This window comes from Prionailurus bengalensis, chromosome E2 (assembly GCF_016509475.1).
Source record: "Prionailurus bengalensis isolate Pbe53 chromosome E2, Fcat_Pben_1.1_paternal_pri, whole genome shotgun sequence".
Lineage (NCBI taxonomy): Eukaryota > Metazoa > Chordata > Mammalia > Carnivora > Felidae > Prionailurus > Prionailurus bengalensis.
The window spans coordinates 7,601,007-7,627,954 of record NC_057352.1 but is presented as its reverse complement, the minus strand read 5'-3'; the positions used below and the strand labels follow the sequence as shown (position 1 = coordinate 7,627,954).

The 26,948-nt window shown below is 48.1% G+C and overlaps 1 protein-coding gene across 2 annotated transcripts; it reads right to left on the bottom strand.

Moving 5' to 3' along the window:
• Nucleotides 1-6,857: 6,857 nt before the first annotated feature.
• KLK13 (kallikrein related peptidase 13) lies at nucleotides 6,858-15,450 on the bottom strand. 2 transcript variants are annotated; one of them, XM_043598390.1, is made up of 6 exons: nucleotides 15,292-15,450; nucleotides 14,704-14,790; nucleotides 10,758-10,947; nucleotides 10,249-10,514; nucleotides 8,966-9,102; nucleotides 6,858-7,401 (listed from the first exon to the last, which is right to left on the bottom strand). In XM_043598390.1, the coding sequence occupies exons 2-6, from the start codon at nucleotides 14,753-14,755 to the stop codon at nucleotides 7,207-7,209; spliced, it is 840 nt and encodes a 279-aa protein (XP_043454325.1). In that variant the 5' UTR covers nucleotides 14,756-14,790; nucleotides 15,292-15,450; the 3' UTR covers nucleotides 6,858-7,206. The 2 variants fall into 2 exon arrangements, with proteins under 2 accessions (XP_043454325.1, XP_043454324.1); XM_043598389.1 differs by lacking the exons at nucleotides 14,704-14,790; nucleotides 15,292-15,450 and having other exon boundaries at nucleotides 10,758-11,350.
• Between the last annotated feature and the right edge of the window lie 11,498 nt (nucleotides 15,451-26,948).

Below are 26,948 nucleotides of genomic sequence, written 5' to 3'. Positions count from 1 at the left end.
TCCTGGGGCCTCCGGAGGAGAAAAAGAAGTCTTGATGTGCCCCAGACCAGTGCGGGGGCGGAGGCGGGGGATGCGTAGGAAGCATAGACCTCCCTCCCATCAGAAGGCTGTCGGTTTCTCCTCCAGTCTTTTCCACGCCCCTCCCTCACAAGCCCCAGCTTTCCAAATCCCTCCAGCACAGGATCCCATTGTTATTACAATTCCCCTGAGCAAAAATAGGAAGAGAAGGGCGTGTGGCCACAAAATCCCTGGAGAGGGAAGGAGGGCGGAGGGATGCCTGAGAAACCTGGCCACCTGGCTGGCCAACTGAATTAAGGTATTGCTGGCAGTCAGAATCTCCAGCTCAGGTATGTCATTATTTTCTGTTCCACAGGAAGGATTTGGGCGGCCACCTCCCATTCTCCCAAATCCCCAGCTGTCACCCAAGGCAGGCTGCTTTGGCTCTGGGGCCTTGGAGACAAATTGTCATAACAATTTTGTCAATGAGAGCAAGGATAATACTAATGAGGGCACCACTTAGTAAACACTTGCTTAGTGCCAGGTGTTCTGAGGGCTCTTCATGTATTAATGCAATTAATCCTCCCAAGAGCCCTGTGAAGTAAGTGGGTTTTTTTGTTTGTTTGTTTGCTTGTTTGTTTAAATGTATTAATAGGGACGCCTGGGTAGCTCGGTCAGTTAAGCGTCCAGCTCTTGGTTTTGGCTCAGGTCATGATCTCACGGTTCATGGGTTCGAGCCCCGCATCGGGCCCTGGGCTGACCGTGCAGAGCCTGGTTGGTATTCTCCCTCTTTCTTTCTCTCTCAAAAATAAATAAAGGAACATTCAAAAAAGCCATTAATATATTTAGATAGTTCTAAAGCCTCAGGTGGGGAGACTTGAATCCGTTGGTGGCACAATGCTGTGAGTGATCTGTACAAGTCCCTCTTTTGTTTTCCTTACTGGCTTATTCCCTGTCTCCCTCCCCTTCTGCTCTTGTCCTTACCCTTGTGTATCTGCTATTATCTTTGTTACAGTATATCCTTCGCTATTGTTTTTATCTGCTGTGTATCTACTGCTACTATCTTTTGCTCTTGTGTATCCTTTGCTACCTTTATTAATGTGTGCCTTCTGCTATTGCATTTATTATCGCATAGCTTTTTTTAAACGTCTTTATTTATTTTTGAGAGAGAGAGCCAGAGAGAGAGAGAAGTCACAAGTGGGGGAGGGGCAGACACACACACACACACACACACACACACAGAATCCCAAGCAGGCTCCAGACTCCAAGCTGTCATCGCAGAGCCTGATGCAGGGCTCGAACCCACGAACCATGAGATCATGACCTGAGCCAAAGTCGGATGCTCAGCTGGCTGAGCCACCCAGGCACCCTCGCATAGCTTTTAAAGACTATGGTGAGATTCACATAAATAAAATTTAAAAGTTTTTTTTGTTAATTAAAAAGATAAAGGTTGGGGCGCCTGGGTGGTGCAGTCGGTTGAGCGTCCGGCTTCAGCCAGGTCATGATCTCGCGGTCCGTGAGTTTGAGCCCGCGTCGGGCTCTGGGCTGATGGCTCAGAGCCTGGAGCCTGTTTCCGATTCTGTGTCTCCCTCTCTCTCTGCCCCTCCCCCGTTCATGCTCTGTCTCTCTCTGTCCCAAAAATAAATAAACGTTGAAAAAAAATTAAAAAAAAAGATAAAGGTTGAATTCACATAAATAACCATTCACCATTTAAGGTGTCCAATTCAGTGGCATTCAGTACATTCACAATGTCGTGTATATTTTTTTGTTGGTATACTTTCTTACAAATTGTGTATCACTTTATGTGCAAAACATTGCGGAGCGTTTTCTTTAGTTTTAATTTATGGCAGCAGGATTGTGGTACATAGTTTTTCCTTTTTAAGCTCAGAACTGTGCTTCTTTCCGGATGCCTGGGTGGCTCAGTCAGTTAAGTGTCTGACTCTTGGTTTCAGCTCAGGTCATGATCTCATGGTTTTGTGAGTTCAAGCCCCTCATCAGGCTCTGTGCTGACGGTGCAGAGCCTGTTTGGGATTGTCTCTCTCTCCCTCTCTCTGGCCCTGCCCTGCTCGCGCTGTCTCTGTCTCTCTCAAAAATGAATTTTAAAAAATTAAAAAAAAACTATGCTTCTTTCATTTTTCTTAATGCTTATTTTTGACAGAAAGAGAGAGAGAGAGAGACAGAGCATAAGTGGGGGAGGGGCAGGGAAAGAGGGAGACACAGAATCCGAAGCAGGCTCCAGGCTCTGAGCTGTCAGCACAGAGCCCGACGCGGGGCTCGAACTCATGAACCGCGAGATCATGACCTGAGCCGAAATCGACGCTTAACTGAGGGAGCCACCCAGGTGCCCTAACTATGCTTCTTTCATTCTTAAAGAAGGTATCACTTACATAAATTAAAATCCATTCATTTTAGGTGTTCGATTTGATGAAGTTTGGAAACTGGATACAATCCTGTAACCTCCACCATAAATCAAAACCTAAAACAAGTACCTCCCACCTTCCAGCCACCCATTCTTAAACTGCCGTGCAATCTTTCTGCCAAAGCTCTCCCTCCTTCCCTCTGCCCCAGGCTACCACTGATCTCCATTCTGCCTAGAGTTTTGCCTTTTTAGAATATCATGTAAATGTTTAGCTTCTCTCGCTAGCATAATAGCATTTCAGAATCACCCACGCTTTTGCATTTTTCTCTCAATAGTTCATTGCCTCTTATTGCTGTGCAGTATCCCACAGTGTGGACGTGTTACAGCTTTCATCCATTTGCAAGTCGTTACATATCTGGGTTTGCTTCCAGCTTCTGGCTATCCCAAATAATGTTGCTGCACACATTCACGTCCACATCATTTGTGTGGGCATGTTTTCCTTTCTCTTAGGCAGACACCTAGGAGTGGCACTGTAAGATCGTACAATGTGTGTTGGATTCTGAAGGAAATTGCCAAATGTTTTCTAAAGTGGTTGTACCGCTCTGCATTGCCATCAGCAGCGTATAAGTGTTCCAGAGCCCCACATCTTTGCCAATGCTTAATAGTGTCAGTCTTTTTAACCATTGACGTTGGTAGCACCGCACCTTTGAGATTCCGTTCATGTGTGCCTCTAGCCTGTTGCTTGTATGTGCTGTGTGGTCCTCTATGGTGCTCTCCACCGCATCCTAACACCCACCCCCACCCTCATTAGTGGGTGCCCAGTTTTCCTCTAATTTTGCAGCACAACAAATAAGTGATTGACAGACCCTTCCATACTTGCCTCTTTGTGACCTGCATGATCATTGCCCTAGGATAGATGTCAGGCGTGGAACTGCTGGGTCCTAGGGTCCCAGCTGTGCACCTGGGTTCCATTGTGTCTGCATCCCTGCCAGTAGATGGGTTACTTCACTTTACAGATTCCTAATCCGGGGCGCCTGGGTGGCTCAGTCGGTTAAGCAGCCGACTTCGGCTCAGGTCATGATCCTGCTTCGGATTCTGTGTCTCCCTCTCTCTCTGCTCGCACTCTGTCTCTGTCTCTCTCAAAAATAAACAAACGTTAAAAAAAATTCTTTTAAATAAGTGGCAGAGCTGGAAGCCACACCCGGGCAGCCTGGCCTCAGAAACTACCTTCTTAGCTATCGCATCATGTTGCTTCTCCACTGATTGAGAAGTTTCCGGGTGCAGACTTTAAATGCCGGTCTTCCTTCTAACAACGCTGAGCAGTAGGTCCTGTTAGTACCAGATGAGGAAACAGAGCCTCCCAAAAGATAAAGATTCTTCCATCCAAAACCAGGTCCTTCAGACTCTACCCTCCTTGCTTTTATTTATGTTTATTTTTAAGCAATCTCTACACCCAATACGGGGCTTGAACCCACGACCCCAAGATCAAGAGTCACATGATCCACTGACTGAGCCAGCCAGGTGCCCCCATCCTCTGTGCTTTTAAACTCTAACCTGTAGGCTCCCCTGTAGGAACCAGGGACGGTGGACTCTGAAATATGATGACTCCCTCTTTCAGAGATATTAGCAGTGTTCTTTGCAAAAGCGGCTTCCTCTAACCTTTGGGGTCTTTAGTCAATGCAGCCTCCTCCAGGAAGTGCTTCCTGACTACCTGTGGAAAACAGCTTCCCCTCTAATTCTCTAACACAAAACTCCGTTTAGATCCTTCACAGATTACATTTATTATCACATAGAAGTCATCACAATTTGCAGTTACTTAGTTTAGTGTATTGGTTAATTTTCAGTAAATCCCCTTGAGGGAGGAGTTTATTGCCACTTTGGTGCCTAATAAACAGTTCAAAACAAAAATTCCCAGTATTTCCCTGCAAATCTATCCCTCCCAGAGTTTCCCCAATTTTAGTAAATGGCAGTTCCATTTAGTAAATGGTTGCTCAAGCCAAAGCGTTGAGGTTGTCCTTCTCTGTCTTTTCTCTCACACCCTTCATCTGATGTCAACAGGCACTGTCCAACAATCTCTTCAAGCAGATCCAGAATCTGACCCCAAACTCCCCTGAGAACATCACCTCCTGCCTAAGCTATTGAAGGGCAGTCACTTCCACACCAACCTCTTCACTATCTTCCCAATCTTCAGATGCATCTGGCCAGCTCCTGCCTCAGGGCCTTTGCACTTGCTGTCTTTGCATGGGGCGCTGCTGCCCAGATATGCACCTGGTTCTCTCTTTCCATCCTTTCATTGTTTTTTTTTTAAATATTGTTTTAATGTTTATTTATTTTCGACAGAGAGAGAGACAGAGCATGAGTGGGGGAAGGGCAGAGAGAGAGGGAGACACAGAATCTGAAGCAGGCTCTAGGCTCTGAGCTGTCAGCAGAGTCCGACGCGGGGCTCAAACTCACAGACTGTGAGATCGTGACCTGAGCCGAAGTTGGACACTCAACTGACTGAGCCACCCAGTGCCCCTGTTTGCTTTTTTTTTTTTTTAATGTCACCATCATTCCCCAGACCATCTTATTTTTTTAAAGTTTATTTCTTTATTTTGAGAGTGGGAGAGAGTCTGTGTGCATGCGGGGAAGGGGGAGAATGAGAGGGGAGAGAGAATCCCAAGCAGGCTCTACACTGCCAGGGAAGAGCCCTACATGGGGCTCAAACTCACAAAGCACGAGACCATAAGCTGAGCCGAGATCAAGAGTCAGATTCTTAACCAGCTACGCAGGTGCCCCCAGACGATTTAAAACAGCGACTCTGGGGTGCCTGGCTGGTTCAGACAGCAGAGCCTGTAACTCTTGATCTCAGGGTTGGAAGTTCAAGCCCCATGTTGGGCACAGAGCTTACATTAAAAAATAATAAAATAGCAACTCCACTCACTCTCCCGACGCCAACATTCCCTATCCTTCATCTCTGCTTCATTTTAAACAAAAAAATTTTTTTTAACGTTTATTTATTTTTGAGACAGAGAGAGACAGAGCATGAACGGGGGAGGGTCAGAGAGATAGGGAGACACAGAATCTGAAGCAGGCTCCAGGCTCTGAGCAGTCAGCACAGAGCCCGACATGGGGCTCGAACTCACATACCGCGAGATCGTGACCTGAGCTGAAGTTGGACGCTCAACCAACTGAGCCACCCAGGCACCCCATCTCTGCTTCATTTTTGCCATGGTTTACGTTGCCACTTGTCCATCTATCTCCCTATTTATTTAGTCTCTCTGCAAAGAATGCAAGCTCTACAGGGCAGAAGTTTTACCTAACTCACTGCTTTATCAGCTATGTCTGCAACAGTGCCTGGCTTCTGAGAAGTACCAGTATGTGTTAAATAAATAAAGCTGTATTTACCAACACCCAAGAGAATGCCTGCACATGGTCAGCACTGGAAAAATGCTGAAAAAAGTCCCGGAATGCAACACTTTTCTGTCGTTGCTGTTGTTGTTTTCAGTAAGCTCGACACCCAATGTGGGGCTTGAACTCAGGACCCTGAGATTAAGAGTCACATGCTCTGCTAACTGGAGCCGGCCAGGAGCCCCAAATGCAACAGTTTTTGGACCCTGCAAATCTGGGGGTTGTTGACACCCTAAGGTGATATTTGATAGGGAACCAGGCAAAGAATCATAGTGGAAGTGCTTGAAGTTTATAATAACAATGTTAGGAGGAAAAATGAGAAGCCCCATTTACAGACAAAAGAACAGAGAGGCAGTGAGTTTCAAGACTTGCTCAAATCAGGGACTCAGTGACTTGGGCATTTAACCACTGCGTATTGGGGTCACTGAGGGTGAAGATGCTTGTGGGGGAGATGAAAGGACGATACCTGGCAGAAAACAGGGTCCAGGTGTGGAAGCCCCTCAGGACCCTGAACCCCAAAACTCTAGTCTAGTGTGCTGTTGATGTTTCGTGAGCAAGGGGATTCAGAGACAGGGGATACTGGCAAAATATGGGATGTAGGTAGGGATGGGACATTTGGGAGACCCAAAACTAGGTGAGAACGAACCATTATGAGGATCCAATATTAGCTGTGCTATGATTAATCATTCAGATGTGCCTAGAAAATTGTTGGGGCAGAAGATTCTGAGTCCAAGAGAATATTTTCTTTTTTTAAAAATTTTTAAAAAATGTTTATTTTTGAGGGAGAGAGAGAGACAGAGTGCAAGCAGGGGAGGGGCAGAGAGAGGGAGACACAGAATCCGAAGCAGCTTCCAGGCTCCAGGCTGTCAGCACAGAGCCCCACGCGGGGTTCGAACCCACGGACCGTGAGATCGTGACCTGAGCCAAAGTGGGGCGCTTAACTGACCTAGCCACCCAGGTGCCCCAAGAGAGTATTTTCAAGATGAAATGTCGCAGGAGTCTAGAACCTACTTGGGCACCAAACACAGAAGTGTCTAGAATGTTGGTAGTCAGGAAATACGTGAAGGGGTTTGGCACGATATCAAGGAAGTTCCATTCATGGGACATAGAGTATTGTTGAGATGAGTCAATGAATGTATTTAAGGGTATTCCACAGACAGAACATTCAGATGGCTATCTGGGATTCTGTTGAAACAGTGGGAGTCCTGGAACATTGGGTTGGGATGTTGAGGGTACTGAGGTATTTCAGGATGCAGTATGTGGGAGACCATGATATCCGAAGTGACTGAATGCTTCTGAAACACGAAATGTCGGCTGGGATCAGAGGTTCTGAGAATACGGATCACTGGTTCAAGTGGAACTTTGGGAGGGGCAGAGAAGGGCTGGGCCAATGGAGTGAGGAGGGTGCGGAGGGAGGGAGGGAGGGAGGGAGGAAGAAGGCAGGTGAACCAACTCAGCTTTTACTGTGGGCCCTTCCCCTTCGTCCGTTTCCACTCTTGGGTTCTGTGTTTTTGAATCGTTTCTTGGATCCACACAACATATTGAGAGACTCGAGTATAGACACCAGGCCGGTTGGGCTGCCCGCATGGGAAGTCTCCCCAGGAGATGATGCCATGGAGTGTTCCATTACAGATCAGGGGGCCCCCGGAGTCGCCCTGAGGGGGGGGAAGAGAGAGAAGGGGGGTACTTGGTGGAGGCAAACAAAGGCACAGGTGGGGACATATGAGAGAGAGTGAAAGATGGACACACACACAGAGCAGAGATAACGAGAGACAGGGCACAGACAAGGCTAGAGAGAAACAGGAAGACGAGAAGACAGAGAGGAGAGTGACAGCAAAAGAGACACAAAGAGAAAGGTGGAGCTAGATGGACCCTGAGACCAAGAACAAGAGAGAGACTTCTCTCTCCACATTTTTCTCTGCTCTTCAGTCTTGTTAGGGTGGTTACACCTTACCTCAAAACCCATCCTTGTTTCTCTGCTAACAACCCCACCTTGTGCCCCCCCACACACCGTGCTGCCCCCCAACCCTGCTGTGGCTTTATGGCTCCTTTCCTTGGTGCCATCTCACTATTGGGCAAACTCACCCACATCTGGATATGGTTACGTAGAGCGTGTACTCTCCCTTCTCCCTACTGGACCCAAGACACTCCTCATTGATCAATCAAGGCACACGCCATCTTTCCCACCAAACCAAAACTCAATCTCAGAAGCCTCCTCTACCGGATATAAGTTTTGCTTTTTTGTGCTTAGTGGAGGTTTTTGCCCAGGTGGTACCCATTTCCTCCCATTTTGATAACTGCCCCCTGATTTTCTCTTTCGGGGAACAGCCCCTCCCTGGCCCACACAGTCAGTCACGTAACAGACTGGGGTCCATCAGAGAATCCCACAGCTCTGGTCAGAGTGAAGGCTCAGCACACATGACTTAAGTCAGCCTAGTGAGAATCATGCTCAAGATGTTTATGTAAACAGGGGCGCCGGGGTGGCTCAGTCAGTTAAACGTCTGACTTCGGCTCAGATCATGATCTCATGGTTTGTGGGTTCGAGCCCCACGTCGGGCTCTGTGCTGACAGCTTGGAGCCTGGAGCCCGCTTTGGATTCTGTGTCTCCCTCTCTCTCTGACCCTCCCCCACTCATGCTCTGTTTCTCTCTCAAAAATAGATAAACATTTTAAAAAAGGATGTTTAGGTAAACACTTGGAAAACTTTTTCTGATCGAGTTGCTTAGGAGGGTGAGATGTGAGCCCAAAGCTGCTGGGAAAAGCTTAACTGAGGATGAAGACAAAAACAGAAGAGAGAAGAGCTGAAATGAAAAGAGACAGCATTTTAAACACATTATTTGTGCACCTGGATCCATCCGTGCCTGAAGCAAGACACCCCTGGACTTTGCGGTTACAAAAGCCAGTGTGTCTTGCTTTTAAGCTGGTTTGAGTTGGGTTTCTCTCGCAACTGAAACAACACCAACCTTTATGCATCTCAACACAGGGATCTGGGCAGCCAATGCCAGTCAAAGCCGAGGCTTAAGATGAATTATAGTCTCCAGTCACGGGTACTTCTCTTTTTATCTCGACCCTCTATGCTAGGGGACATGTCCTCTTAAAACACTGGTTCCCCCAAGGCTAAAATGAAGCTCTACCCCCCGAAGCTGTCCCTGCCTTCATTCTGGCTTCCCATCTTGGCCCATGGCAACCTCCCCGCCCCCTTGCCCCATGCCGTTCTCACCTCACAGGAGTCCTTGCCACCCTCTTCTGTGCCGGCACACAGCATGTTGGGTGTGATCTTCCCCGGGTAGACCTGATGACACTCCTCATCTGAGCGAAGCTGGATGTTGGCACATTGTAAGGTTGGGGGGTAACTCACTGGGAAGGAGAGAGAGGAAGGTCTAAGGATGTCTGTCTCAGCCAGGCTACAGGGTGGGAGTTAAACAGGAGAGTCGGTAGAAAATGGATGCAAAGAGGAAGATGGGGAACAGATGGGATATGTACGTGGGGTAAGGGATGGAGGAGACAGGTGTGGAGAGAAATGGGGCAGGGGAGGTGGAGGCCAACAAGAGGGGAAGATTCGAGAATGCAGGAAAGTGGGAAGAGACATAAAAGGGAGAGGAGAAGAGGGATAGTGACATGTGCTGAGAGACAGAAGATTGGGGGTGAGGAAACAAGGGGACGGAAAGCCGTGCGGAGAAAGATGACAGATCGGGGAGAAAGAGGGAAAGGAGACGGGGAAGAAGCCAGGGCACCGCTAAGGAGATGCAAAGGGCCCTTGATGCTATGAAGATCAGTTTAATATTCATGCACATGTAACTTAAACACAAAGGATACACCTACATGTCCTTACATTTAACAAGTACATACCTGCCAATATATCAAATGCATTAAGTGACAATTTATTTAAATATATTTAGGTATAATTTGTCTAATACATAGTTTATATGTAAACGTATTTAAATAAGTACATAAATATAGAACTTATGACCTAAAAAAAAAAATCAACCTACATGATCATTTTCATATTTGGATACAAACGTGTAATGTGTTGTATTTATATAAATATATCAGACATGTAATATATAACACATATTACAATATCTATGTTTTTATTAATTTATATATTTATATAAAGGACATAGAAGTTTATATATCTGATCTGTAACATTCTATAAAATATATAACTTCATGTATATTTATATAAAGGATATGTAACATAACTTTATACATATTTATAAATGTATATATATTTATATAAGGATATACAACTATATAATCTATGACATATGTAACATATAACTCTATATTTATAAATGGACATTTGTGTAAAGGAGATATATATATAACATGTTAACTTATTTATAAATGTATATGTATTCATATAAAGGATATATAACATATATTATATATCATATTACTATACATGTATTGTTTTATATATATAAAGGAATCCTCCTCCAACCTTCCCTCCCTTTTCTGCCCCAGTTTACCCAGCCACTGACACCTGTTGAGGGTGCATACCCTGGGGGCTGGTGGTGGTGCCCCAGCCAGACACCCGACAGCAGGTGCCAGCAGGGAGGCAGTCTTGGGAGAGGGGCACAACACGGATGTGGTTCGTGAGCTGGACCGGTGAATGCAGCTCCAGAAGCATGATGTCGTGGTCATGCTTCAGGTGGGTGGGGCTGATCTGGTATTGAGGGTGGGGGATAGAGCGGACTACCTCCCTCACCTGCTCTCCGGCCTCCACACGCCCCAGGGCATGCTTGCCCAGGTAAACTCTGTACCCTCTGTGGGTGCAGGAAGGGGGTGATTAGAGAGGTTAAGCCCGTCTCCACCACCTTCCTCCTCTCCAAACATCTCCTTCCACATCCTCAACTCCAGTCCCATTCAAATCCTCTTTCTGGACTTCATTTCCAGTCCCAAACCCCAACCCTAACTCTGACTTCATCCTCAATCCACATCCACCCACCCCCTCACCATCCCAGTCCTGTTCTCATCCCTACCCTCATGCGCCCCTGACCCCCACATACTCCTTCAGACAGTGTGCTGCAGTGAGGACCCATTTGGGGTCGACAAGGACTCCCCCACAGAGCAGCCGCTTTTGCACCAGTAGGGCTGCCTGCCAGGGCTGAGAGTGGGGGCGGCAGGTGTAGCCCCCCGGGAGAAACCCGCTGGTCCCATTAGTGCCGTTGAGAATCTTGGGATACTCCTGAGAGATACCTGGTGAAGAAGAGAAAATGTTAGGGAATTGGGGTCCAGGGGGACAAGGAGGCCTTGGGCTTGGGGAGAGGGTCAGAATTTTGCTCTGGGTGACCAGGAATTGATGATTCATTTGTTGGCCTCTGGGAGTTGCCATCTTCCATGGAGTGGAGAGGAGTCAGGACAAAGAGGTGATGATGTCCTTTTCTGTATAAGTGCTAACTCCACTGGGGGCTCACAGAGTTCATGGAACAAGCCTGACTTTCTCCCTACCTGCGTCTTCCCATCCCACCATGGAGACTGACCTATAGATCTACCTAGGCAGTAAGTATGTACCCATCCATCCATCCATCCATCCTTTCAACACGTTATTTACCAGGTGCCTCTATGACTTTAAATAAAACCCATAGCCTAACCACTTTCAAATTCAAAGTTTGCAGGACTCTGTATCATCTGACTCTTACCAGCCTCTTTGGCCCCATCTCCCATCTTTCCTCTTCACACACTCTGTTCCAGACTTGTGGACCCATTCTCCAGACACACAATACCCTCTGAACTTGCTGCTGCTTCATTCTGGACAGTTCTTTCTCTAGACCTGTGCTGTTCAATATGGTAGCTGCCAGCCACGTGTGGATATTTACATTTAGATTCATTAAAATGAAATACATTCAATTCTTCAACCACACCCGTTACAGTTGAAATGCTCAAGAGCCCCACATGGCCAGTGTCTACCATAGTGGACAGGGCATATATAGGACATCACATATATGAAATATTCTACTTGATGGAACTCAGAATCTACAGGCTACATGTCTGTGTCCTTCTTGACTCTGAGAGCTCAGTTCAGTTCAAACATTACCTCCTCGGAGGCCATCCCAGATTTCTGGCCACCTGGTCTAATATTGCCCTTCCTAGCCCCCCAGTCACACCCTATTACATTCACCCAGTTGATTCCCATCAGAGCCATCATCACTATTCATTTCTCTATTTGTTTATATTTATGTGGGTTTTTTTTTTTTAATCTCTGCAATTTGACTATAAGGTCCATTGATAACAGGCACCTTAACTGCTTTATTCAGAGCTATATCCCCGGGACCAAGCACAGTGTCTGGCACATAGTAGGTGTTCAGTTAATAAGTGTTGTGTGCTAGGCACTGTGCCCAGCATTGGAGACATAGCAATCAACAATGGGAAAGTCCCATCCTAAATGTGCCACTTCCTGGCCGGGTGATGCCCTACCAGTTGCCAGGCTTAGCTTTCTCATGGGGCACGGCACCTGGCATAGAGCAAGTGCTCAGTAAGTGGGGACTGTTATTAATTATTAGCTATAGGGGTATCTGGGTGGCTCAGTCAGCTAAGCATCTAACTCTTGATTTCGGCTCAGATCATGATCTCATGGTTTTTTGTTGTTGTTGTTGTTAAATTTTTTAAAAATGTTTTTTATTTATTTTTGAGACAGAGAGAGACAGAGCATGAACGGGGGAGGGGCAGAGAGAGAGGGAGACACAGAATCGGAAGCAGGCTCCAGGCTCCGACCCATCAGCCCAGAGCCCGACGCGGGGCTCGAACTCATGGACCGCGAGATCGTGACCTGAGCCGAAGTCGGACGCTTAACCGACTGAGCCACCCAGGCGCCCCTGATCTCATGGTTAATGAGTGTGAGCCCTGCATTGGGCTCTGGGTGGACAGCTCAGAGCCTGGAGCCTGCTTCAGTTTCTGTGTCTCTCTCTCTGCCCTCCCCATCTCATGCTGTCTCTCTCTCAAAAATAAACATTAAAAAAAATTATTAGCGGGGGGCTCAGTCAGTTAAACATCCGACTTCAGCTCAGGTCATGATCTTGCGGTTCGTGAGTTCCAGCCCTGTGTCGGCCTCTGTACTGAGTGAGAGCTCAGAGCCTGGAACTTGCCTCATACTCTGTGTCTCCTTCTCGCTCGCTCTCTCTCCCTCACGGCCCCTCCCCAGCTCATGTTCTCTCTCTCTCTCTCTCTCTCTCAAAAAAAAAAAAAAAAAATTAAAAAAAAATTATTAGGAGGTCCCCAGCTCTGTGGCCAGTAGGCTCTTCTCCTCCCTGGGCCAGCTTCCCCACCTACATAAGCCATGGGATTAGCTCAGTGGTTCTCAAAATTGGGGACAGGAGTCTTGGTGGACACAGGTCATTTATCTGCCATTGTTGTTTGGGGAAAGGTCAAAAAAGGCCCACTACCCGCAATGTCAGATGGTCCAACCCAATAAATACATTGTTTTTGTCGTTACATTGTGCAGGATTTATGTTTTCCTCTTACCTTTTATTTATAGCAAAGGGTGCTCTTTTCCATTTAGGACAATAATATAAGTTTTAAAAAAAGTTTAAAAAAGTAAAAAAAAAAAAAAAGAGTTGACTCTTAAGCAGACCATCAGATCTAAAATAATGAATATGGTTTGCCAGAACCTCAAGTCCAGGATGCTGGGGACAGGGCAGCCAATGTGCATCCGGATCCTGACTCAGGCACCACAGGTGTCTTTGGGGCAGGACCTGCTGTCTCAGAGTCCCAGGGTTTTAGCTATGAAACTGGAGTAATTACAGTGTTCCTACCTCATAAGGCTGCTGAGGGCTCCACAAGATGATGCATGTGGAGCTCCTAGCCCAGGGCGTGGTACCCAGGAGGGGCTTAGGACAAGGGCACGAGTCCTGGGAGTGGCACCAAAGGAGAGAAACCACCCCACCTTCAGGCCAAGGGTGGTGCCAGGTGCCCGAGGACTCCTCCCTCCTCAGGTCTCGGCTCAGGGGTCCAGACCTTTGGGTGGCCTTCCAAGCCAGGAGCTGCCATTCCATCTCAAGGCTCCTGGCTTGGCCCCTTGAAGCCATCACCTCCTGTCACAGTCCTAACTAATTATTAACTAATTATTTGAGTAATTGTTTGAATAATGCCTGCATCCTTCCCCGCTAGGCTCTGGATGCTAATAGCAGGAACCGTGTCTGCTTGCACAGCACCCAGAACAGAGCCTAGTGCTCAACAGCTTGTTGGTTAGATGAATGGCTATGGATGAATGGATGGACGGAAGGACGGATGGGTGGGCAGATGATGATGCCTGAGAATCTGCCTGCAAATTTGCCTTAAACATGAGGAATCTTTGGGGACCGACTCAGGGTAGAATCAGGTTTGGGGGTCACCCCAAGAATTAAAGGAAGAACAAACTAGAAGGCTCTGGAAGAAGCTGATAATGAAGAGTGAATACTAATAAAGTAATGACGACTAACTTTTCAGCCCCTTCCATCTGCCACACATTAGCTCATTCTAACATTCACAACAACCTTTCCTAGTAGGGACTTAGATGTTCTCATTTTACAGATTAAAAAACACCAAGAAGCTAAATTACTTGCTCAAAGCGGCAGCGTCAGGATCTGAACCCAACTCTCACGATTGCCCTGCTTGAGAGGGGAGGAGGCTGCTGCGGGGGCAGGGGCTGCAGGTGGGGGTGAGCTTTCCACCGCAGAGTAGGGCAATCAGAGAAGGAGCTGGTGAGGAACATCCAGAAAACTTATAAATAGGAGCGGGCTCACCAGAGCGGAGACGCCCCAGGGAGGGGTCTGGGGTCGGTGGGGAGAGTGGGCTAGCCCCGGCCCAGAAACCAGGTCACGCAGGGACAAGCAGGAAGCTCTCAGGGCTGTCCCTGAGGGACCCGGCCTCGAGTGGGCGGTGGGCGGGGCTCAGGGCTCCCACGCCCCCTCCTCCTGCCCTGACCCCTCCTACCATTGTTCCGGTGGCCACCCCGCCTCCACCCCCGCGCATTCTTACCGCCTGACAAGGCCACCGTCAGGAAGGCGATCACAGCGGCCAGGGGCCACATGGCGGCTCCGGGGTGGGGAGCAGGGCGGGCGGGGCCTGAGAAGTTGTGGGGGAGGTGTTAAGGGTTGGCTGGAACCCCCGTCTCTGGCCGTCGCTCCTCCCCACCTGTGCGCCTGCACTTTCCAGTCTAAAATCTCTCCTTCATTAAGAGCCTTGGGCCTGGAATCTGCACCCCCGTCCCAAATTCCATCCTCGGTGGGGAGCCCAGTAAGGAGGCGAGAGGGGCAGGGGGGCGTGCACAGCGTGCATCCGTGCCCTCCAGCGAGCTGGGGGCCTCCGTACCCGCTCCCGCCGCTCTCTGACTCCTTGCTCCCCTCTCAGGGTCGTCCCGGGCACCTGGCCTCAAGCAGCTTATCTTTCAGCGTGCTTCACCCTCCCCTGCTCTGCAGATCTGTACCTCTGTAACTGAACCCCTGGCTTCCCGCCCCATCTCCCTGACTCACCTGTTCTCCCTCTTTTCCTTTCCCAGCTCACATCTCCCTCCTCTCCCCACTCCTCCCCTCTGATGCTCCCGCCCCTGCCCCAGGCGGACCCTACCTCTGTGAGAGGCCCGGGTGCAGAACTTCGCCGCCAGCTGCTTCCAACTTCAGCCTGGACCCATGGCTTTTTAACCCCTGAATTCCCTCCCCCAGCGCCCTCAGCATTTCCCTGTTGCTGGCCTCCCCCTCTCCACCCCCAAAGGCTCAGTAGGCTGCTGCCTGGCACCCCCCAGCCTGGGTTTGGCCCTTCCGCTTGGGGCGGAGCTCCAGGACGAGCTGGGACCCAGATCTGGCCCCACCCAGGCCCCATTTGAACCCACTGTGAACTTGGAGGCAGCAGAACTCACTTAGAGGGAAGGGGAAAGCTATTTCCTTCCTCAAGCCTACCCTAAATCCCCATGGCCCTCCCTAACACCAATCCATTTTCCATCCCGCTTTCTAATCTCTCCAACCCCTGTGCACATCCTTACATCCATCAGCTCCCAGATGGCCATTTTCCACCCTATTCCTATCTCCCTAATTTTAACCACACCCCTTACAGTCAGCCTATCCCCCAAACACAACCCCATCAACAGCCTTATCTCAAGTTTATCCGGACCTCAAACCCAACACATCCAAATTCCAGTTCCCAACTTCATCTCCAGCACCAACACGGAGATGCCTAAATTCCACCATTGGCCTTCCCCCACCCCCACCCCCATCCCCACCCCCAAAACCATCAGGCGCCAGAAGGGAATCTTCAGATAGGTGGCTTAGAAAGTCAACTGTACTGGACTTGGATGGGGCCCGGAAGAGCAATATTTTGTTTGGGTAAATGGCCTTTAAGGAGCAGGGCCAGTTGGGGTGAGGGAGTCCATGGGATGTAGGTGGAGAGGGAGAAGCAGGAATCGGAAAGCTCTGGGGGGCCAGGGTGATGGGGAAGAGGAAGGAGGAAGAGGTGGTGTTTTGGGAATGAGTAGGTGTCTCCTGGAACTGTGATTGGGTGGGGCCATGAATTAATCCTAGGGGGTGGAGGGGGCAGGATTAAGGATTAAGGAGGGCAGAGGTGGGGTCAGAATTTGGAAGAAAGCCAGGGATGGGGATCAGATGAAGTTGGGAGAGAGAGCAGTGGTGTCAAAATGAGGATAAGGGATTAAGATGCCAGTGTGAAGGTTCACCTCAAAATGGTGTAGTCCATGTTGGAGAGGTTTAAGTTTGGATATAGGGATCAAATCTAGTGACAAAAGATAAGTTTTTTTTAAAAGGGATCTAACCAGGACTCTCCTACATATATAAAATAAGCATACATCAAAGTTTTTATTTTGATCCATTAATAAATGATGGAGTTAGTAAGATGTTACAAAGACCCACACAGGTAGAGGCAATAAGGAATACTGAAATAGATTTATAAATAGATGGAGAACTGGTTTATTCTACATGGGTGGGGAGGGAAATTAATTGTACTTCACCTGACAAAATTCATTTGTACGGTTATGGTTATAGACAAGAATGATTTGCAACTCTATCAGCTGTCGATAATTTACAGAGTCGTAAAGTAGCTGAAAGACAATAACAGAGGCAGAGACCGCATAAAATCAAATAACCTACTTAGTTTTCCATCAGAGACATCTGTTGGGTTCATCTCAAAGTCTTTCACATTTTTTCCTTGCACTGAGAACAAAAGTTCATGGACAGGTTTAGGATGGGTCTGATGACAGCACTGGGAATGCAGGTGGGTCTGGGGGGAGAATAGACACAGGGTGAGGATGGGGTTCTAGTTGGTTTTGAGGATAGGACTGAGTTCTTGATGGGAGGGTTCTGGGGATAAGAATGTTGATGGAGCCATGATTGAGGATTTGGATGGGAGGTTTTGAAATATAGCTGAGCGGGTGTTGTGGGTTGATGGTGATAACAAAAACTAGATGTGAGGTTAGGTGTCTGTGTTGCAGTAGGGTTTTTTGTTTTTTAATGTTTATTTATTTTTGAGAGAGGAGAGACAGAGCATGAGTGGGGGAGGGGTGCAAAGAGGGGGAGACACAGAATCTGAAGCAGGCTCCAGGCCCTGAGCTGTCAGGCTCCGAGCTGTCAGCACAGAGCCCGACGCAGAGCTTGAACTCAGAAACCATGGGATCATGACCTGAGCCGAAGTCGGACGCTTACCCGACTGAGCCACCCAAGCTCCCCTTAGTACGGTTTTGATGGGAATGGACCGGCTCATAGCTGTGAGCTTCTCTCAAGGTGACAGAAAGAGTATTGTCTTTCCCCACCTTGAAATTCCCTTACCTCACAAGGCTGGACCCAGAGTGGGTCCTGAGTTCAGTCTTTTGGAGTAGTGTTGGGTTCAGGTTGGGTGGAGGGAGGATGCGGGAGGAAGGAGGATGCAGGTTAAGTGAGGTGACTGACACTCTTGTGTGGGAAGTCCGGGTACCTATGCCCTCTTGTGGCCTGGGTCCACACTTCCAGAAAAGGCTTTCTCACTTGGGAAGGGCTGGGTCCTGGAGTAGGGGTGGCTGGCTTTGGTATTTGCTTAGGGGTGAGTACCAGGTCAATGCTGATATTAGGGTTTATGATTGGCCAGGACTTAGGTTGCTGACTCATGTTGAAGTGAAGTCATAGACCCACCAAGAGTTGGGTGCATTCCATCCCCTCACATGATCAATAAGACAACTGGAGCCCATGGAGGGCAGTGAGCTGCTGAAAGTCCCAGAACTAGACCAAATCCAGCTGTACTGTCTCATAAATCAGGGTCTTTTCCCTGTCAGAGGGCAGGGGTGGAGAAAGGACTAGAAAAAGAGACAGTGGCCTTAGTGGTTCAGAGCTGAGATGAAAATGATGTGAGTCCAAGTGGCCAAGTGACATGGCCACTCATTGTCCCCATTTGCAAAATGGCGCTATCAACAGCACATACCTCAAAGAGGAGGGTTAAATGAGTTAATATTTGAAGGTTGCTTAGATGAGAGCCCGACAGAGACCAAGGGACACAAATGTGCTTGCTAATTAAGTAAAGCTGGAAATGGAGGTAGCCTGAGGTTTCCAGAGGCCCCACCCTAGCTTGGCTTCAAAATGGGGTTCTTTGTCAAGCAAGGACTGGAAGTTCTGGTTGGAAGTGCTGGCTGGCTGGGATGAGAAAGTTGGCCCCACACCCAGGCTCAGAGAAGAGGCCCCAATGCAAACATGAAGGGAGGGGGAGACAGAGAAAGATACAAAGGGATAAATACACAGAGATAGAAAGACAGGGTGGGTAGGAGAGAACAGAGGAAATGCAGACAGAGAGAGAGAGAGAGAAACAAACAAAGGCATCGAGATGGAGGGGCACCTGGGTGGCTCAGTGGGTTCAGCGTCTGAGTCTTAATCTCAACTCAGGTCATGATCTCGTGGCTCATGAGTTCGAGCCCCACATTGGGCTTTGCGCTGATAATGCAGAACCTGCTTGGGATTCTCTCTCTTCCCTTTATCTCTGCCCTCCCCGGCCACCGTGCTTGTGCACGCTCGCTCACACACTCTCTCTCTCTCTCTCAATAAATCAATAAACTTTAAAAAAAAATGTCGAGACGCACAAATTATTCTCTGTATCTGGGTCCATGTTGTTAAGGATGTCGGTCCCAGTCATCATCTTTGCCGTGCAGCAACAGCAAACCACTTTTCACCCATCAGAATAGCGAAAACTAGAAAGGTGACTCTTGCCACCTACCTGTGTCTGCGCCCACATCCTCTGCCTCCTCTCCTATTTCTGTAGGTGAACAGCCTGCACCTCCCTCTAAGACAGACCCCTCCACTTGTGCCTGGGGTGGAGGCACAAGTCCCTTCTCACCTCCCGTCCCTTCTCACCTCCCTGGGAACATTGTGCAGCCAGCATTTCTCTGCTCCCTTGCCTGCGTGAATTTTTGTCCTTCCCCATGAACATACGAACATATTACATACAGTTGCTCCCTTGTTCCATTAAGACTTGGAGCAAAAACCAAACCTCTCAAACCTTCATGCTCTCCTTGAGCATTCTGGCCCCAATTTTTTTTTTCTTGGCCCATTTGTTTTTCTCCGCTTGACTGCATTTCTCCTACACTCACTGTCTGCAACTCCTGTCCTCCTAGTCTCTCTCAAGCCCGCTCCATGGCACCAAAAACCTCAGTGTTGCTGAACCCATCTTACTTGAGCTATCAGCAGCGTTTAACAAGTGGATCACTCTGTTCCTTTAGAGATTTTGTTTTTTCCTTGGCTTCTGGGACACTATACTCTCCTGGTCTTCCTCATTGTTCGCTGGCTGCTCCTCATCCGTGTCTGGTGCTGCTTTCTCCTGGCCCGTCTCTACACGGCGGAGCACCTCAGGGCTGGGCACTTGGTCCTGTCCTCTCCTCAGTCTACACTCACTCCCTCGGTGATCTCATCTGGCCTCGTGGCTTTACGTGCCATCTACCTGCTGACGACTCCCAAATTTACGTCTCCAGCCAGATGTTTCTCCTGAACTCTCAACTTGACATCCAACTGCCTGTCCCACATCTGCATGTCCAAAACCAAACCCCGGGCTCTCAGCAGCTCTCCAGGTCCAAACAGGCTCCTCTCGCAGAGTCTTGATCTTCTCCACTGGTGGTCTCTCCTTCCTTCCAGTCCTCAGCAGTGAAAAAACCTTCATCTCCCTTTTGGATTCCTGCCCCTACATCACATGTCCATTTTATTACCAAACCCTGTCGGCTCTGCCTTCAAAATAGATCCCCGATCTGACCGTTTCTCAACACCTTCCACCCTTGCCACCTGGCACCTCCCAGCCGCCATCATCTCTCACCCGGGGTTATTGCAAATTTTCTACCTGGTCTCCCTGTTTCTGGCCTGTCCACCTTCACTCTATTTTTGACGTGGCAGGCAGAGTGACCTTTTAAGAAAACATAAGTCGGAACAGATCACTCCTCTTCTCAAAACCCTGCAATGCCCCCAGCTCACTCAGAGTGAATGTCCCATGTCCTTATGGTGGCTGACAAGCCTCTACACCATCTGGCCCCAGTGGTCCTCTGACATCATTGACCCTCCCCTCTTTCCCGCCCTTCTGATGCCAGGCTCACGCTCAGAACCTGCTGTTCCCCCGACAGGAGGACTTTTCCAAGCCAGATGTCTGGTCTCATCGATTCTTTTTTTTTTTTTTTAATTTTTTTTAACGTTTATTTATTTTTGAGACAGAGAGACAGACCATGAACAGGGGAGGGGCGGAGAGAGAGGGAGACACAGAATCTGAAACAGGCTCCAGGCTCTGAGCTATCAGCACAGAGCCCGACGCGGGGCTTGAACTCACGGACCATGAGATCATGACCTGAGCTGAAGTCGGACGCTTAACCGACCGAGCCACCCAGGCGCCCCTCATCGATTCTTTTCATTCTCTCTTTGAAGACTTTCCTGACCACCATAGTTGGGAATTCCCGGGACAGTTTCAACAAATGACTAGAAGGACTCACAATTCCCATGACAGTTTCAACGAATGACTAGAAGGACTCACAATTCCCAGGACGGGTTCAACGAATGACTAGAAGGACTCACAGAACCCAAGGAAGCTGCTATACTGTGGTTTCAGTTTATTACAAGTAAAAGTGTAGCATAAAATAAGCAGGGGGAAATGGTGCACAAGGCAGAGTCCAAGAGAGGCCCAGGCACAAGCTTCTGGACGTCCTCTCTCAGTGGAGCTGTGTAGACACTGCCTGTTTCTCCCCACAGCGATGTGTGACAGCACATACAGAGTACTGTCAACCACAGAACCTCCCCTAAGCTTTGGTGTCCATGGCTTTCTTTTTTTTTAATGTTTATTTATTTATTTAAAAAAAAAATTTTTTTTTTACATTTATTTATTTTTGAGACAGAGAGGGACAGAGCATGAACGGGGGAGGGTCAGAGAGAGAGGGAGGCACAGAATCCGAAACAGGCTCCAGGCTCCGAGCTGTCAGCACAGAGCCCGACGCGGGGCCCGAACTCACGGACCGTGAGATCATGACCCGAACCGAAGTCGGACGCTTCACTGACCGAGCCACCCAGGCGACCCTGGTGTCCAGGGCTTTTATTTGGGGTCAGTCACATGGGCACATGGCCTTCTGCTTGCATAGCTGACCTTAGTCTCCAGCCCCTGCAGAGATCAAACTGCCCCAAGGCCTCTACCATGTCATGGTTTTTTTTTTAGTTTTTTTTTTTAAGTTTATTTATTTATTTTGAGAGAGACAGACAGCACAGGTGGGGGAGGGGCAGAGAGAAGAAGAGGGAATCCCAAGCAGGCTCCATGCTGTCAGCAAAGAGCCCACGAAGCCTTGGGCTCTAACCCACGAAGCCGTGAGATCATGACCTGAGCTGAAATCAAGAGTCAGATGCTTAATCGACTGAACCACTGAGACACCCTCTACCTTGTCATTTTTATTAGGATAGACTATGTGGCACAACCAAGGCCCCCGGGTAAACAAAGACACCGTTACCAGGCAAAAAAACCCACACTAACGCAAAACTTTATTTTTTTTTTTAATTAAAAAAATTTGTTTTTAGTTTATTTATTTTTGAGAGACAGAGAACAGGGGAGGGGCAGAGAGAGAGGGAGACAGAATCCCAAGCAGGCTCTGCACTGTCAGGGCAGAGCCCGATGCAGGGCTTGAACCCACAAACTGAGAGATCATGACCTGAGCCGAAATCAAGTGTCAGATGCTGAATCGACTGAGCCACCAAGAGGCTTGCAAGCCTTTCTTTCTGTGCAGGTTGTGGACAACTCAGGCCTGTTGAGTTAACCCTTCGTTGTATAACACCTCCTAAAAATCGTAACCCTCCTCTGACATTTTCTATCCCCTTACTCGGCTTTACTTTTATCCAAGGCACTCACTCCCATCTGTAATGCTTTATGTATTTACTTATTCATTTATTTATTTCCTGTCTGCCTCTCCTTTAGAAGTGAGTTCCCTGGGGGCAGAGGTGTTTATCTGTTTTGTTTTAAAACAGTACCTGGGGTATAATAAAATTCAATGAATCTTTGCTGGACTAATGAACGAAATGCAGGCACTGCTGAGGGTGTAGGGAGATAGGAATCCTTCTATCTGGGCAAAAACCTGCTAGTACCTGGTGACATTGATTAAGAGTGGGCCTCTTGGGGCTCCTGAGTGGCTCAGTCGGTTAAGCGTCCGACTTTGGCTCAGGCTCAGGTCATGATTTCACGGCTGGTGGGTTCAAACCCCAGGTCACAGCTCAGAGCCTGGAGCCTGCTTTGGATTCTGTATCTCTCTCTCTCTCTCTCTCTCTCTCGATCTCTCTCTGCCCCTTCCCCACTAGCACTCCATCTCTGTCTCTTAAAAATAAATAAATATTAAAAAATTTGTTAAACATGTTGTGTGCATGCCATGGTGCTTCTCAAGCTTTCAGATGCATTCTGTCCCTGGGGATCCTGTTAAAATGCAGATTCTGGGGGCGCCTGGGTGGCGCAGTCGGTTAAGCGTCCGACTTCAGCCAGGTCACGATCTCGCGGTCCGTGAGTTCGAGCCCCGCGTCAGGCTCTGGGCTGATGGCTCGGAGCCTGGAGCCTGTTTCCGATTCTGTGTCTCCCTCTCTCTGCCCCTCCTCCGTTCATGCTCTGTCTCTCTCTGTCCCAAAAATAAATAAACGTTGAAAAAGAAAATTTAAAATGCAGATTCTGGTTCATTTGGTCTGGACTGGGGCCCAAGACTGTGACATCACAAAAGTTCCAGGTAATTCTGATGCTGCTGTTTCCTGGACCACACTTTGAGAAGCAAATGGTGCTCTCCAATAGACCTTCTTGTGATGATGGAAATATTCTATTAATCTGAGCTGCCCAATTGTGGCAGCCACTAGCCACCAGGTTACTGAGCACCAGAAATGTGGCAAGAGCAGCTAATGAGTGGAATCTTAATGTGTATTGAATTTAGCTCATTTTAATTTAAAAATTAAATGACCACATGTGGCTAATGGCTGCCATATTGGACTGCACAGGTGGAGAAGACTCTGTGGCAGTTAGAGGCAATAAACTAGATGAACAAACAGCAACACGAACAGATGATTAACACAGTGTTTGGTGGAATAAGATCACCTATTTAATGCCTCGACCCTGGGGCACTTGGTTGGCTCAGTCGGTAAAGCATGTGACCCTTGATCTCGGGGTCTTGAGATCAAGCCCCATGTTGGGCGTAGAGCCTACTTTAAAAAAAGTACCTCAACCTGACTCCTCACCTACACCCACCTTCCGTGTACCCTACCTCATCCAATTTAAGATGTTGGTGATTGTATTTGCACTATTACTTTGCATACCTCTGAAATAGAGAAAGACTATGTCGATTAAATCATGATATAATGCTAAGACACTACTGGTTGTAAGATGCTTCCCACTTCAGAATTGTTAAACATGTGAAGGAATGTGCACCTGTGAAACAATAAAATGCAGTACTGAACCATCACAGCAGGGAGTATAAGTTTGGAAATCAGATTAAAGTAATCTTTGATCTAAACTACTTTTATTTTGGGGCGCCTGGGTGGCTCAGTCAGTTGCGTGTCCGACTTTGGCTCAGGTCATGATCTCGCAGTCTGTGAGTTCGAGCCCCGCATCGGGTTCTGTGCTGACAGCTCAGAGCCTGGAGCCTGCTTCAGATTCTGTGTGTGTGTCTCTCTCTCTCTGCCCCTCCGCCGCTCATGCTCCGTCTCTCTCTCTGTCAAAAATAAATAAACATTTAAAAAAAATTTTTAAAAACCCGACTTTTATTTAGCATTATAGAAGGATACAGGCCAAGAATTACAGCATGGCTGTATCATCATCTCACCAGGGGCCTGAAGGTACCTTAGTACACAGCTGCTCTTGTCCCCTTTGCTCCACAGAGCTTGTATGGCTGTAGCATATGTGAGCCAAAGTGTGTCTGTGTCACCTGGACATAAGGTGCAGCCTCCATGTCCCAACAATCTTTGGAATTTCTGTAGCCATGCGGTTCCCAGACCCAGCACCTGAGAACTCTCAGATCCTGTGTTGTCCCTCACAGCAGAGCACGTGAACACTGGTGAGGCCACACTGCCTTCCACTCTGTCTGAGCTCTGCAGTGTCCCAGCGCAGAACTACGAGGAGACAGAGGCTGGGATCATCAGGTCATTCCTAGGGACATTCACATGTCCCACACTGCGCTGGTAAGGATTTAACTCTCCGAGGATTTCCCAAGGGTTAATTCTCCAGGGTAAGGATTTAAGCTCTCCAAGAAAAAAAAGCTTTCGCCAATTTCTTTTAATTTGTTTGTTTATGTGTTTATTTATTTAATTTTAAGAGACAGAAAAGGGGGGGAGAGAGAGAGAGAGAGTGAGGGAGAGGGGCAGAGAGAGAGAATCAAAGCAAGATCCACGCCCAGCAGTGAGCCTGATGTGGGGCTCAATCCCACAGCCCTGGGACCATGACCTGCGCTGGAATCAAGAGTTGGACACTCAACTGACTAAGCCAGCCAGCTGCCCCGCTTTTGCCAATTTCTGTGGCACAAGTATTCCTGCTTGGGCTGATATCAACCTGCCAGGACAATTTCACAGGACACAGAGTGAGAAAGACATGTGCAGAGCTCGCAGTGACAGATGTAAGGCAATAAGACAAATATAGCTTCAAAGTATATAAATACTCATGAAAATAATTAGGAATTGATGAATGTTGAGTATTAATTGAACTTGTTTTGAATATTCATCGTTCAATTGTAAGTTTATGTAATTTAATATTTTTAAAGTTTTTGTTTATTTATTTTGAGAGACAGAGAGAGTGCAAGCAGGGGAGGGGCAGAGAGAGAGGGAGAATCCCAAGCAGGATGTGAGCTGCCAGTGCAGACCCCAACGCGGGGCTCCGAACTCAAAGACTGTGAGATTATGACCTGAGCTGAAATCAAGAGTTGGATGCTTGGGGTACCTGGGTGGCTCAGTCGGTTAAGCATCCCACCTTGGCTCAGGTCATAAACTTGCAGTTCATGAGTTTGAGCCCTGAGTCAAGCTCTGTGCTGACAGCTCAGAGCCTGGAGCCTGCTTCAGATTCTGTGTCTCCCTCTCTCTTTGTCCCTTCCCTGCTTGTGCTCTCTGTCTCAAAAATAAACGTTAAAAAAAAAAAAAAAGAGTCAGATGCTTAACCGACTGAGCCACCCAGGCACCCCAATGTAATTTAATTTCTAATAATGGTTGTGTTTACCAACTGGCTCTCAAAATTCCTAAAAATTTGCCAGTTGGCTTTTATGGGCTGGTTTGAGCTGGCTCTGGTACACGCTGGGCTGGTCTCCTGGCTCAAGTTTACTGACCTTTCATTCTTAAGGGCTTTCTGCTTTACTTTTATTATTTTATTTTTCAAAAAAAATTTTTTTAATGTTTATTTATTTTTGAGAGAGAGACAGAGCGTGAGCAGGAGGGGGGCAGAGAGAGAGGGAGACACAGAATCTGAAACAGGCTCCAGGCTCTGAGGTGTCAGCACAGAGCCCGATGTGGGGCTTGAACTCACGAATCGTGAGATCATGACCTGAACCAAAGCTTAACCAACTGGCCACCCAGGTGCCCCTTGAAGATTTTATGTTTAACTAATCTCTACACCTAAGGTGGGGCTCAAACCCACAACCCCAAGATCAAGAGTCATATGCTTCACCGACTGAGTCAGCCCAGTGCCTCTCTACCGTACTTTTTTTATTTTATTTTATTATTTTATTTTTTTTTATTTTTGGGACAGAGACAGAGCATGAATGGGGGAGGGGCAGAGAGAGAGGGAAACACAGAATCGGAAACAGGCTCCAGGCTCCGAGCCATCAGCCCAGAGCCCCACGCGGGGCTCGAACTCACAGACCGCGAGATCGTGACCTGGCTGAAGTCGGACGCTTAACCGACTGCGCCACCCAGGCGCCCCTCTACCGTACTTTTAAATTATGTTGGTCGTTTCTTGTCTATCACCTTCTGCCAGAGTGTCAGCTCTGTTGGGGGAGGCATTTAGATTTATCTGGCTTGTTCACAGCTCAACTTCCAGCACCTAGAACAATGCCTGGTGCACTGTTGTAGGCAATACATAGTCTTCTATTTTTAATTTTTTTAACGTTTATTTTTGACTGAGAAAGAGTGGGGGAGGGGCGGACAGAGGATCTGAAGCAGGGTCCAGGCTGATAGCACAGAGCCTGACATAGGGCTTGAACTCACGAACCGTGAGATCATGACCTGAGCCGAAGTCAGAGGCTTAACCGACTGAGCCACCCAGGCGCCCCTCCAATAAATAGTCTGATGAATGAAAGTGAGAAAGAGAATGAGATCCATAACACAATGGTTTCATGTAAATGAGAAGCAACACATTGTGACAGGCATGTTTTGCAAGGACTCATGGTGTTCAAGGCCATTTGTGTTGGTGCCTGTGGGGAGGGAGGGGACCGGAGCCAGGGATGACAGATAGAAATAAAGAAATAAAATGAGATCAGAGCTCTGCCAGGACTTGAACTCCAGCAGGTGATTAACTCAACTCTCCTCACCTGAGATCTGATTAGGAGAAAGAGGACCTTTTTATTTGCATAGGGTTTTCCAAGAAACAAGGTGGGTCTCTGCCCTCCCTGCCCTGGACCTCAGCAGTCCCTGCTCACAGGACCCAGCCTCGGGAGGGACGGTCTTGTTCAGGGTCATGCCGTGAGGCTGGGCATTTCCCTCTACCACACCAGATGTAGGGAATGGAGGGTGCCTCCAAGGGAACAACACGGACCCCATTCAGCCACTTGTGTGTACATATCTGTCAGATGAATTAAATGAACAGGTGAA

Excerpts from the sequence above, each read along its gene's own strand:
- KLK13 (XM_043598389.1), bottom strand. The coding sequence starts at position 11,083 with ATGGCAACTCCCAGAGGCCAACAAATGAATCATCAATTCCTGGTCACC. Across the intron at positions 9,103-10,248 it reads CACCACCACCAGCCCCCAGG|TGAGTTACCCCCCAACCTTA; the intron begins GTATGCACCCTC and ends TCTCCTTCCCAG. Across the intron at positions 7,402-8,965 it reads GTGGCAAGGACTCCTGTGAG|GGCGACTCCGGGGGCCCCCT; the intron begins GTGAGAACGGCA and ends CCCCCCCCTCAG.